Consider the following 14,311-nt stretch of genomic DNA (forward strand, 5'->3'; position numbering starts at 1 on the left):
CACAGTGGGGAGTATAAATAATATATCATAAAAACTTGTGAGTGACACAGGTTTCCTTCCACTGTCTCACCTTTGCTTTGCTTTGGTAAATTGGCTGTTACGTCAGTTGTATTGAGGGTCAGGGAAAATACATAAAGGCAGTATTGCAACCCCTAAAAGACCTGTTTTTGTTTTGTTTTTTCAACTGTCGTTCCTTATTGACTGACAGGAATTTGGATCTCTCTCTCTCTCTTCCCCTTCAACGTCACAGTGTATTTTCTCTGCTGAGGCTTTCCCTCTTTTATCCTTTATGAATTACCAATAATTTCTGCCAGGATTAAGAACAACGTGTTTTCTCTCTGTCCTTAGAGCAGTAATTATTTTCTGACTTCTAACATAATAAATAAATAAATGAAAGAAACTGACAGACAGCAGTGTGGTTACACAGGAAGAAATAGAACCTTTAAACACTGGCCAATAAAATTCATAAGATTCAGTGTAATGTTAAAATTACATTAACGTCTAGCCTATAGATATACATAGACATATATAAATAGTTTATATTAAAATAAAGTTGTCTTCTTTTGCGTCCTTCCTTCTCACAAAAAAGAGGCACATCTTTGGCTTCCACCTTCCTTTGTTATATGCAGGATGTTCCTTTTAAGCTCTAATGAATACAGATGGAGGAGGAAGTGAGCAAAAGGAGGAACCAGGAAATAGCTGCTAAGCAAAACAAAATATATTAGCAATTTGTTGAGGAGTCAAATTGGAAGGGCTGCATTTTCAGTCCTTGATCAGAGTGATGAAATCAAGACTGTCCTAGATACATATATTACTAGCAAATAGAATTATCTTAATCATCTGCTCCAAATGAATTTTTTCAAGTTTCTGCATACATATGTGGAAGAAGAAATACAGATCAAGCTCAACCCATTAGTATAATTCTGTGAGGATTGTGGGAAGGTTTAGTGGCTTTGTTCCTCGGCAAGTTCAATGAGAGCATCTTCAGTGAACTGTCACTCAGTATTTCCCATTGAATTTCATAGCTCAACAAATTATACAAGACAGGATCTAAGACTTAACACTTCTCCACAGTAAGTTTTGTGCTGAACAAGATTATGCATTGTTTAAAACCTGAAACAGACCCATTTAATTATTTTGCTATGTTTTCTGTGAGTGTCACAAGACTAAAAGCTTTCAGAAATATCTTTAGTTAATGCCAGTTGCACTTTTTTAGAATGTGGATAAAGAGTTCAAATAAATTTATTTGAGAAGCTCACAGTTGAATAAAGTGCTTGAACTTGACATTTTAGCTAAAGGTGCACTTTCTAGCAGAGGTCAGTTCTGTGCAAACATAATTTATCCGGTCAACATCTGCAAAGAACATCAGGCTCTATCTTGTTTTTGCTATTTTCACAAGCAACACTTCAGGAACAATTGGAAAAGAAAGGCAGGCAAACTTAGAAATTCCTGCCATTAACACACTGATATCATATACGTAATAAATGTTGAGAAGAAGACTACATTTTTGAAAGGTGGACAGATTCGAGGTGACTCTGAGACTGAGATCCAGATTCTGCTGAATGGTTGACCATTGTGACTATCTGTAATGTCTAATCAATTCAGCAAAAATAATCTAACTTGTTTATAGGTAGATGAGATTACAGGTACACAGAAAGAAAGACATGGTGAATTGAGGCAATGATATTGCTAAGTAACTCAACAACACAACTACTATTTTAAGAGAAGAACAGTAGGGGATCCTAATATCCATATTGTTATTGGAATAATCTCTGCATAACTGCGTTCTTGATTTAAATGGTAATTCTTTTTGCCTCTGAAAATAAAGCTTCTAAACGTTATTACTGACAAGGTCAAACCATTTTCAGCCAAATACAAGACTTCCTTTGTGATTGAAGCAGACTCCCAGAAACAACAAATACAAATATTCTCTTCATTTAGGGCCACTTTTCAAGCGGGTTGATGATAAGTAATTACAATTTGAACGTTTCACTATTGTTTCTAATGTGCTGTTCATTCTTTTAAACCTATCTAGTTGCTCCCAAATTAACTTTGTCAACAGTTTCTTCTGTTCAAGTTGCAAACCACAAGAGAGGTAGGAATTCTTGGATTCATACAGTGATTTCATGGTGTTATGTGTTGTGAAACATTGCACTGTATGAATCTGGAATATCTGTGAAGTGTACCCATCAGCTTATTGGTGAGGCATGTTGACTGATAACGATCAATACATCAAATAGTACTGAGAATGTCATCTGTAAGAGGAAAAAAAATGCTTCACTCAGAAAGTTGACTGCTGCAAATTTAAAATGCTGCAATATTTGTTTTCTGAAAGATTAATGTGTGAATAAGAATTATAACACTTTAGGTTCCTGTTTGGAACATGAATGTTAGAGTATTAACATTGTCACTCATTTGCATTGAAAATAAGGAAACTCACTTACAGTGAGTTTCAAGGATGCTTTTCATGAGAACAGAATGGTAGGTTCATGTATGGTGCCCATTTGACAAATGAAATACCTTGGAATTTCTACTTCCAAATATTGTTTGAAATAAATTTGAACAAATACCAGTGAAGAGCTACACTGGGTTAAGCATTGATTATGACCCAAAAATAATAGTTACGTTACTTTCTTTAAATGAAAGTGAGCAGAATCTCATCTGTGACTCATGAATGGCCCATTCCAGCTAGCATCTGTCATTCACAGACTGAAGATTTTTCAGGAAACATAAAGACTTCTGTTTTTATTTCACCATTTTCCTTTAAATGTCCTATGTGACAGGTGTGTCTTGTTTTCCACCCTTGACTGTTGGGTATATGTCATGTTTTAGGGAGTTTTTGGTTTGTTTTTTTTTTTTTCATGAAGCACCTCTTACAAAGAAATATATTTATTAACAATACCTAAATTTGGTTTGACCCACTTGGTGAAAATGACCATAATAGCTTCCCTATTCCTTATTGAAAAGAGTCAAATCATTTTCCAGATTTTAACCAACTTGAATTGTTCCTTCTGTGTCGTATAGAGAAAAGGAGGAAGCTGGTCAGAAAATGGGAAAGGGAAACCGATGATATTTAAACCAAGTCTTTAAATTTCCTCACAATGTACTTTTACATATCAAACATTGGCAGTGCCCTTCTGAGGGGAATCCAAGTGGATTTGAAATCTGGGGAACTAAGTTCTTTAGGAACAGAGCAGCCACAAGTTCATAGGGTGTCAAGCCTATTTTGGACATGTGTGCATATAATAAGCCAGTCATTGATGCCACGGTAGGGATGTCCCTCCTTATCTATGATATGCAAACCTACACAGAGAAACCAAGGAGGTGAAGGAGAAAGGAAGCATTAGGGACCTTATAGAGTCCATCTTTTTTCTGTCATATCAAGCACTGGATATACAAGAGGACTCTTGACCTGAAATTTGACCCTGTATCATTGAATCTCTACTTTCTTGGGGGTCACAGCACTAATGAGATCTGAACACATTTCCACAGGCAGGAAAGAGCCACCTAATGAAGTAGATTTATCATAGAATAATCCAGATTGTTATCAAATGATGTACATGGAAGGGCTTCAAAAGCTACCTAAGGTTGCAAGACAGAGTTGGGGGTGGGTGAGAATCAGGAAAATGCTGCAGCCACTTCATTCCCACCCCTGGGGGAGGCCCCTGGAGGCTTGTGACTTTGCTAATGTAGTGAAGGGAAAATACTTTATAAGAATTCTAATTCCTTCAGCTTCTGTCTATCTAAAGTCTTTTTTTCCAAATCCTTTCTTTTTGAGTGACTACAGTAAATTTCCACCAGCTCTGACTTTGAATAAACTTTCCTCATTTGGCCCCAGCATAAATAAATAAACCTTCCTGTGCCACATTCAGAGTACTTTATCTTATATTCTGTAACATATGTCATATTATGATACATTGGTGACGTAATAATGGAATTAGAGGCAACACGGGGAATAGTAAGAAAGAAGACACCAAGACATTTAACACCCCCCTTCCTATTCTTAACATTCTTTTTCTTTCATTCTCTTTCTCTCCAACCTTTTGTTTTTCTATAACTCTTTCCTCCCCAGGCCTTCCCCAGCCAGTCTCAGTCAGAAAGTGTCTTTAAACCTTAGAAGAGGTTTGGATCTTTCCTGATCTAGAAAGGCAACTTTGAACACTCCTTCTTCTAAAATGCTGCTCGCTTAACTAGCCAGTTATTACGTACCATATTATCATAACTGCCTTGTATGATGTCATATACATCAGATGGGGGATTTTGCTCCCCCAGGGAAATTTTGGTTGTCACAGCTTGGGAGTTGCTACTGCTTCTAGTGGGTAGAGGCCAGGAATGCTTCTGAATATCCTACAACATATGGAAAAACCACGGATTATTTGGCCTAAGATGTCAGTAGTGCTGAGGTTGAGAAACTCTGCACTGGACTCTTCAGGACTGGGCTTCATGGTCCAACATGGCTCGTTGGTCTAGGGCTATGATTCTCGCTTAAGACTGGACCTCGTTCAAGTTGTCCCCTGGTATAAGGTGGTCCTCAATAAATATGCATTGCCAACGCATGCCATGCTACACCATGAAAATGTGTTTTAGAGGACCCCGTTAGCTTGTTTGCACAACAGTAATTAAAACTTGTCTGAAAAATAAAATATAGCCTACAGTGTGATTTGAGATTGCAAAAGTATATAAAACCATAGCAATGTTTGGAAATCTCCTTTTTCCTAACTAAACTAATCTGCATAGACATATAGTCAATTTTCAGCTAAAATATTTAATAACTCAGTTATAGTGTGATGTATGGCTGTTGTTTTTCTCAACTCTTTAATATTTAAGGTATAGCCAGACTCTTACAGAATTTGAATGGTGGAGGAATGAATTTAAAAATAACTTTCCTCTGTGTCTTCCTTTGTTTCCCAAAGTAAGATGCCTCAGGATCATCACTGATTCGTTGACATCGATTCATTCATTCGACAACATTTTTTGAATGCTTAGTATTTTGAGTTCTGTTTACATCTGTGAACAAAATGGACACAGTCTGCACACATTTATTTACACTCAAAGTATAGGGGAGAAATTTTTTCTTTAATTTAGTCTTCAGATACTCTAGGTTCTACAAAAAAATTAAACAGGATTAGTAAATGTGGGAGGGGGGATTAATGCGTTTGGGTCAGGAGCTGTTATTTCAGATAGAGTAGTCACAGCATTTTCTTTGAGCAGGACCTAAAAACAAAGTGAGGAAGCAAGTCATAGGGAAGTCTGGGGGAGGAGTAGGCCAGACAGAAGTAACAGCAAATGCAAAGGCCCTGGGGAAGTGCTTGGCATGTTTGCAGAGCAACATGAAAGTATTGTACAGCGAGTGAGGAGGAGAGTGATAGCAATGAGCCCAGATCAATCGGGAATGAATGAATTCAAACTCTGCCTTTTATTCTGAATGAGGCAGGAAGCCATTAGGATTATGGGCAAAAGGATGTCATGACCTAATTTAAGTTTTAAAAGAGTCACTCTGACTGCTGTGTGGAGGAGACTATCACAAGGGTGGAAGCCAGGGAAGCAGTTTGAGGACAACAATAATCCAAGTGCCCTTAACTAAAGATGAGATGGTGAGAGGTGGTGAGATTTAGAATGTATTTTAAACGTGTAGTCAAGAGGATCTGCTGATTGATCGGTTGGGGGCGTGGGTAGAGCGGGATGAGAAAAAGATTGGTGTCAAGAGCAACTCCGGGAATTTTGACCTAAGCAATTGGAGGAATAGAGTTGTCATTTACCAGGACAGATCCGGCTGCCCATGTAAGTGGCAGGCTTGGGAAGGTAACCTATGAGGTCAGTTTTGAACATGTTAAAGTTGAGATATCTATTAAATGTCCAAGTGGAGACATTAAGAAGGCAGTTGAATATATCAGTCTGGATGAAGGCTCACTAGCTAACTGGGAAGTTGGTCCAGGCTGGAAATAACTATTTTGGAAAGGTCAGCATATTGATGATTTATGTAGTCATGAGGTTGGGTAAAAAACCCTGGTTCTTAGTGAGCCTAAAGAGCCAAGAGGTCCAAGGGCTAAGCCCCGAGTCATTTGAGAAGATACAACAGAAAGCAGAAGAGAGGAAGAAGCAATGGTAGGTGGGGAAGGAGGTAAACCAAGAGAGAGTGGTGGCCCAAAAGCCTCCTGGTTCAGGAAGGGTTGCCAGGATGCCCTGAGGGCCCTATTGAAGTTTATGGTCATGAATTTAAAGTGAGACTTGTTTCAAAATAGTTGGAAAAAAACTCCAGCCACATTTAGCTGCTGGGGTATAGGCATGGAGAAGTGGAGAGTTGGATTTAACCAGGATCAGATTTTCCCAGGAGACTGTAATTGGGGGCGGGGGGTTGGGGGTGAAGGAGATGAGAGCATATAAAAGGAAGTGATTGTAAGAATGGACCATGAACTCTATATTTTGTAAAAAGGGAAAGGAGGAAATGGTAGGTCAGTGAATTAGAGGATCAAAGAATTATTGAACTATTAATATCGTCCCTTCAGGATCTTAATAAGTTAGTGCAGCTCTAACTCTATCATTAATGATCATTCATGAATTCTGGGCCTATGTGGAAAGAACAGTTCCTAAAGAGTGGGAAATTAACAGAAAACTGAAAAATAATACAGCAGTCTAATAATTACATCTGAAATGTCTTGCATTTATATAGTGCTCTCATGTGTTTCAAATCACTTTCAAAGATCTTTTTATCATTTTATATTCTCAAATACATCATGGCCAGAGAAGACAGCTTTATCAAAGTCTCAGAAGAGTCTTAGAAGTTTTAAAGAAATAAAGTTACTATTAGCTCATTTCTTAGGTTATAAGACATTTAAAGTAACCACTTATCTTCTGGAAGAAGTTTGTGATATTGAGTGTTAAGCTGTGTATGGTTTTGTATATAATTATTTATAGAATTTACATTATTTAACTCTCCTATCAAAATTAATAAATTGATTTTCAAACAAAACCCAGAAACAAATAGTGAATGTCACAGAAATGCATACTATTCATTAAATTCAAAGAATAGGTAACAGTGTCTATAGAGATTCATGGATTGGGTCTTGATTGAACTTGGATGTCTACAGACACGTTTTTTGGTGAATAAAGCTTTGTCAGATGAAGCTCAGCATTGGGTGGATCTTATCCACAAAGGAACCATTCAATACTTCTAATAGTATTGGCTACTGGGTAGATCTTATCCACAAAGGAACCATGTTATGAAACTTCTCCAGCCCTGTTCTCTCCCATTTCCCAATGTCATGTCTTTGCACACTCTATTCCTTTCACTGGAAATGCTCATTTCCTCCTTTTTTTTTTTTTTTTTTTTTGTTAAATAAACCTTACTGGCCCTCATGGAAGATTTAGTTTTAACTTAGTTTTTCCTAATTCTCCTCAAGTGAAATGAATTTCTCCTTATATCACTTTGTGTCTCTGTTTTTGGTTTTGGTTTTGTTTTTAAGTACGTCCTCTTTTTTTTCTAGTTATCTGAGCACGTTTGTCTTACCCACTAAACAAACTTCTTGACAACGAGGACTTACTTCTGTATGGTTCTGAAAAGTTCCTAGGATGAATTTATGCACATAAAAGATTCTTTTGAAAAAATCTGGATTAATTATATTAGGTACACCAAGAATCAACCTAGGATGAGGTTATGTGAACAACAGTAACCACTTAGGAGCCTCTTCTAGAGAGGGAGAGCCTGAGGACAGGGTGTGTGCGCCCACGCCTCCAGAATTCCAGGCAGCTCTGAAGAAGTCCTTGGGAAACAATTAGATTTGGGACATGGGTCTCCTCCCTGCAACTACTACTCTGAGGTGGCTCCAGGCCAGAAAGATTCTCCCTGTTCCAAACCCTCAACTAAGGAAGGTTGGAGAGGCCCTTTAGGTTTCCTAGGTAGTCAGAAATGCCAGCTTAAACAAGGTTGAACTCAGGGAGATAGAATGTATGGGGGTGAAGTGCTTGTTTTCTAAGAGAATTTAATTTGGTAATATGTAATTCTATTATTTTTCTTTTTGCTATCATTAATTTGGCATGCCTTAACTACAAAATTTTTGCAGGATTTTCTTACCCCATCTCCCATATGGCCTCCTTCTTCCAGAACTCTCCTTCTCCCGCTGGTTCCTCCAACTCCCCACTCCCACTCCCACTCCCCAGCCCTAGCACACATGCACACCATGGCAAAGCTAGCCTCCTGTAGAGGAAGGGGCTTGCCTTCAGGAACCTCCCATTCTTCTTGCCTTTCTTTTAAGCATCTGGGGTCTCCAAGGTGCTAACCCTATTCCTGGGTGTCTTCCACTCTTCACCATTTCCAGTGTCCTCCTCTGCTTCTATCCAAATTTGATTTCATTCTGTTGGGACCTTGACCTCAGCTCTCTACTGTAGTAACTGGCTCTCATATGAATGAATCCACACTGTTCTGATGAGTGTCAGTATGTTAATTTATTGGGTTAGCCAAAAAGTTCATTTGGGTTTTTCTGTAACATCTTATGGAAAAACCCAAATGAACTTTCTGGCCAACCCAATAGAAAAAAAAAAAGATATTAATTATCTTTTATTAATTTTATTAATAATTCCTTTTTAATTTTGACAACACTTACTCATTTTTACTCTGGTCATCAAATGCAGTGCTTCCAAAATTTTAATCTATGCCAAAAGAGTAACTCAGTACCTCACACTGTGCCTGACACATAGACCAACTGAATATATTATTTATTGAGTGAATGAATAAATTAGCTCAAATAGTGACTGTGTTTGGCTTCCTGGTGGGATAAAATAAAAGCCAGACATTAATGAGAGGGATATTTTTAGGCAAACAAGGTTTGCAGTTTCATAATTGACCTTTCTTATAAATGTGAGCTAGGCCTACCCCCATATTTTGAGGAGATGAAACAGATTCCCCACCTACTTACTTCTCACACATTTTTTTTCTGTCTGATTTAGTAACTATTGTACCAATAGAGGCTTTGTTTTTACTTCTTTTAAAAAGGTTGAATTAGGGCTTCCCTGGTGGCGCAGTGGTTGAGAGTCCGCCTGCCGATGCAGGGCACACGGGTTCGTGCCCCGGTCCGGGAAGATCCCGCATGCCGCAGAGCGGCTGGGCCCGTGAGCCATGGCCGCTGAGCCTGCGCGTCCGGAGCCTGTGCTCCTCAACGGGAGAGGCCACAGCAGTGAGAGGCCCAAGTACCGCAAAAAAAAGAAAAAAGAAAAAAAAGGTTGAATTAGATTAATGACTTGCTTTGGTTGAGGTGCAAAAGAAAGACAATCTAGTCACTCTCCACCCTTCCCTATGTCTCCTTGTCTAGTTCTTATCACCATCACCCCTAAGCCTCAGAGCCTCCTCCAATATTTTGGGGAGACAAAGGAAAAGCAATCTGAGGGTACAGTAGCTGCCTGACTCTTCTTTTGTAGCAGACTTAGCTTGAAACTTGCAAGAAAAGGAAATCTTAAGAGCACTTTTTTCATACCAATAATCTCCCCGTTTTTTGTATTCTCTCTCTCACATAAGCAAACATGCAGATTTGGCCTGATGAAAGGCTTACAGAAGTCATCTTCTCCTCTTACCATTTGGAAAAAAACAAAAAGAGTTGTCTAATTGTCTAGATCCCTATTAAATTTGCCATGATTTCTTCTGTGAAACTCTGACTGAGTTACTGTCTTGATACAAATGATAGTAAGACTCTAAATGAAGGAGCCATGGGTTATGGCAGACTCAGGCCTTAGATGCCTACATTCATTCTTCCTTCTTTTTTAAGATTGCAAATATGAAGAGAAAATGAGGGGAGTGATGCAAAGACAGTGAAGTTTTCAATGTGCAAAAATTAGACTTTTGCATCAATGGAAACAGAGTCTTCCCAAATTTTAAAAGGTGTACACCTGCAAATGCTTCTGTTCATATTGTCTGCCAAGAATTAACACTCTCCGATCATGTTCTGAATGTCCAATCTTTCTCTCCTGCCTGAAACAGATGCTACTTCCATGCCAGTCACAACCACCTGCGGTCACCATGTGTCATGTGGAATCACATACATGTAATGCCATTCCGCCATCTTTTCTCCACTTCTCATTTTATCCAAGCATGTAGTGTGCTGTTATTCTGCGACTGTATACACTCTGTATACATTTCTGTTCTTCCTTGCAAGATTGTGAATGCTTCGGCCACTCCAATCGATGCAGTTATATCGATCTGCTAAATACAGTCATTTGCGTGAGCTGTAAACACAACACTAGAGGGCAGCACTGTGAGTTATGCAGGCTGGGCTACTTCAGAAATGCTTCTGCACAGCTGGACGATGAGAATGTGTGCATAGGTCAGTTCCATTATAATTTCAGCTATTGTTCTGTGCCTTTCACGAGATGGGGAGCTATTTAAGGTGGAGAGGCTGGTGATTTGCACCACAGCTGAGCCAGAATGAACTTTCTCAATGGAGAAAACGTCCTTGTGGTAGACTTAAAGAATTCACTTGTGCAGATTGAAATCATAGTTGGGGGATATATTTTGAATCCTTGTCTAATTGTTGCTTTAAAGATGATGAGCTGAAAAGTCATGTTTAAGAGATGAAGTAATTCTCTTTTTGTTTTTCTTTTTTTTTTTTTTTTTTGCATGAAATCTTAACACCTGGTCATTTCAACCTGATCTTAAAGTCTTAAGTTGTACACTCAACTTTCAAAATGTAAACTCATTATAAGGTTTTTAATTATAGATACGAGATTAGGACACAAACTTTTGTAAATAACTGGTAATTAACTAATATTGATTTAAAATATTCCCATTTGGAATTGAAAGCCACTAGCAATTGGTAATGTAGAAGTTTGCCTGGCTTTTCCATCCATAGTAATGAAATTCCACTTACTGAATTTTCCTGTAGCCCTCAAAAGGAGAAGCAATTTTTCAAAACTATTCAAGGCAATTAATTCTCTTAGCTTCCAAAGTACATGAGCCCTGGAAAACTGGGGCCACAGGATTCCGTTGAGCATTCTTTCCACCCCCTGTGATGACTGATCGTGTCAACTGGAGAGAACCAGGTGCCCTTCACATCCAAAAAAGCTTCTCCTACCTTTTGCATAGCAGAACCTATCTTTAAGAAAGGGAGCTGATGAAACATAAGAAATAAGAAATGGAATTTCACTTCGTAATGTACTTTGAAGAAGTGCATATATTCAAAATGGTGAAGGGTACATATGTATCTGTTACCACACCAATAGGTAATATATAGGCAACCAATGTTAAAGGTAGATTTTTTCACATAAAGACTAGATAGAATACACAAGCTGAAAAATGAAAGGTGATCTTTTCATCAAAAAAGAAATCAAATCAATCTGTAATTCTGGGATCATTGTTTTCTGATTGGATTGTCAAGGTTATATAGTTATTTGCCAAGTGTCATTTAAAATAGCTGGACAAGTTTTTTCAGTTAAAATGGGCCAAGTTTTTATAATACTGTTTATGTCTATAGTATGTTCTATTTTTCAAAGTGCTTCCTTATTATTTGTGAATTAGTGGAGAAATCCCTGGACTTAGAGGCTGGAGAGCTGGGTTCAAGTCCCAGTTTGCTATTTAATAGCTGTGTGCCTTAGGTAAGTCGTTGAAAACTCCTGGTCAACTTGGTGTCATATGGGATGCACAGGAAACACTTGGTAAACTGTGAACTGACTTGCAAGTATGTTTTTTGTTTGTTTGTTTGTTTTGTTTTTACTTAATCCTCATTAACAAAACCATGGTGGTAAGTACTCCACTGATAATTTCCCCTATTTTCTAGTTGAGAAAAAGTAAGGCAAATTGACCCAAATCATACAGCTTTAGTAAAGAGTTAGTTTCCTGACTTCAAAGCTTTTGAACGCTTTCTCCCAACTACCCTGACACAATTAGCAAAGCTAAGCTTGTCAGACTTTTACTTATGGTATGTTTTTAGGATGACAGCAGCAATTCCACTATGAGCTTGTGAACAGAAGTTCAATTGCCTTTATAACATTTGGGTTACAAAGATTTGAGAATATTAATAAAAACCAAAAGGCACATAGCTGTCTGAATTTTGAATGCAGTTACATTTTGCTGAATGTCATTTGTAAAAATATATAAATGTCATACTATAAATATGTTAACAAGTGGAAAGGTAAAATAAATAGGAACACAGGAATAAAAGCTAATCAGTTTTTCAAAATACAAAACATTACAATAAGATGTAAATGTTTTGCAATATCAATTTCATATTATTTTCAATAAATCAAAGAAAAAGACCTTAAAAGAAAAGATTTTATTCCATAAAATTTCTCATAGCAGGTAACTTAACAATATCCCAATATATTTTACTCAGAGTATTCTATTCTAATGAATTCCTCCCCTTTTTCTGTTCTAAAGTAATCTATGAACTACAAAATCCACAATTCCTGTCTAATTCTAAGAGTCATAGTTCTGTTATAAATCCATATTTGATTATCCACAGACAAGAAGTTGCCATTCAGCTTTTGTCTTTTAAATCATGTAAAATACAGATGAATGGAAAGTTTAATATACATTCTTGTATTTATTTCTACTTAAAAAAATCAAACACAGTTCTTTTCTCCCTTTCTAGAAACTTTGTTAATTAAAGTTATAAATCTTGGAGAGGATTTTATATTATTGAGGTAAACATATCCCTATTCAGTATTGTGTGCTCTTCAAACCAAGTGGATATAGGTAAACACAAAGATGAGTATTTTTAGATAGCATTAAAATTAGCTACAGTATACCTCCACATACCAAAATTCCTTAAATTGTTGCTCTTTTCCTAAGGGGTAAAATTGTTTTTAAAGAATGAACTGAAAAATTTGGCTAGCTGGTATATGCTACATACGGTCTACCTTTTGTCTTTAGTCTCTATAAGCGTACGAAAGTTTCCTAAAAGAGTTATAGCTTCCACTTTTCCCACTGGAGGGGCCAAGGGCAGAGCTGTCAGGCTGTCTGGGCATGAGACTGAGGCTGGGGTTTGCTCTCTGAAGGCCATTGGAAGCCTGTGGCTCCATTACCAAGGTTTTCCCTATGGGGCAGCACCAACCTATTCTCTATTTTTTACATTTAAGTTCCCCAAAGGGCTTGCAGCAGGACTGAGAATTAAATTGGAGAGGATACACCTCAAGTAATTGAGTTAATTTTAATGCCATTTTGTATAGAAAGCACTAATGAAAATGAATGGATATTTACCCAATTCACTTTCACAGAATTAGGCACTAATCCCTGAAAATTTGAACTTCATCTAAGCCGTTCTAAACTTAAGGGGAAAAAAGGCACTTTGCCATTTCTTTAACAATTGGCAATGAAATCCACCACCCTGGCTATGAGGGAACAGCACATATCTTTGACCAAATGTTGACTGTGTTGAAATAGATGTCTTAAACTATTTGCATCATTTTATATTATGGCAAATATAAAATGCACGCTATTCCATGTTGTCACAGTGATCGCTGCTTTGTGATTCCTGGTAAATTTACCCATTTTCATACAAATTCCAAGCCAGCCATGTTTCCAATGATGCATGTAACTAGCCTGTATGATGCAGCAATTTCATGAAGATGACATCCTTGCATGTTTCCATTTCATATAAACTCAAACATTAATCAGGAAGCTAGAGGATATGTGGCTTGTGACCTTGGGTAATCACTGCTAATAATCCCTGATAACAAGCTTGACATCTGAATGAAATGCAGGGCTCAGCAGTTGCTACTAAACATATCTCCAATTATGATGTATTATTGTTTTCATTCCCCTGGAAACCCAAGATCAGGTAATCAGAGGTACCTTCTGTAAAACAAAGCAAACATAAGACACTTCTAATACTTATAAATCAATTGTAGTATAACTTTTTAATCAGACTTCCAAAAGTATTTCATGTTGTTTTTTAGTCTAACAGTCCTGTATATTCTTCCTAGTTTCATGGAATAAAATATAATTCTCCAAGGCCATCCTCATCACCCCAACATCTACCATTGACTGTCGTTCCAGAAATGATATTTCTTAAACTAAATTATTTGTATGTAATGTGGAGTGTAGACCCCACCTCTCCTTGTCACTTATTTTCCTGACTAACATTACACTTACCACCTTTTGTATGACAACCACTGAGATGTACCATGGTTTAGATGTTCCACATTTCTAAAAATTTTGTTTACTTTTTTTTTTACATCTAAAACCCTTTATTAATCAGTTGTTACGGGCTAATTGACTAGCACAGTATGTGAATTCATATTGGCCAGATGTAACTCTACTCCCTGGCTTATGAAATGTTGGTGATTCATTGTCAACTTATACACTTTATACACTTTAAATAGTAAGAAA

At 37.4% G+C, this 14,311-nt stretch overlaps 1 protein-coding gene across 2 annotated transcripts in view; it reads left to right on the plus strand.

The window, feature by feature from the left end:
• Window positions 1–14,311, plus strand: part of NTNG1 (netrin G1) — a gene marked incomplete at its 3' end in the record, with an annotated part of 324,453 nt that overhangs the window by 257,370 nt on the left and 52,772 nt on the right. Inside the window, exon 5 of one of the 2 annotated variants that reach the window (XM_079902407.1) lies at window positions 10,143–10,310. The exons of the other annotated variant lie outside the window; for it this stretch is intronic. Coding sequence (XP_079758533.1) covers window positions 10,143–10,310 — 168 coding nt within the window. The remainder of the gene's footprint in view (window positions 1–10,142; window positions 10,311–14,311) is intronic. 2 annotated transcript variants of the gene reach the window in all.

Source organism: Stenella coeruleoalba (assembly GCF_951394435.1).
Source record: "Stenella coeruleoalba genome assembly, chromosome: 1".
Classification (NCBI taxonomy): Eukaryota; Metazoa; Chordata; class Mammalia; order Artiodactyla; family Delphinidae; genus Stenella; species Stenella coeruleoalba.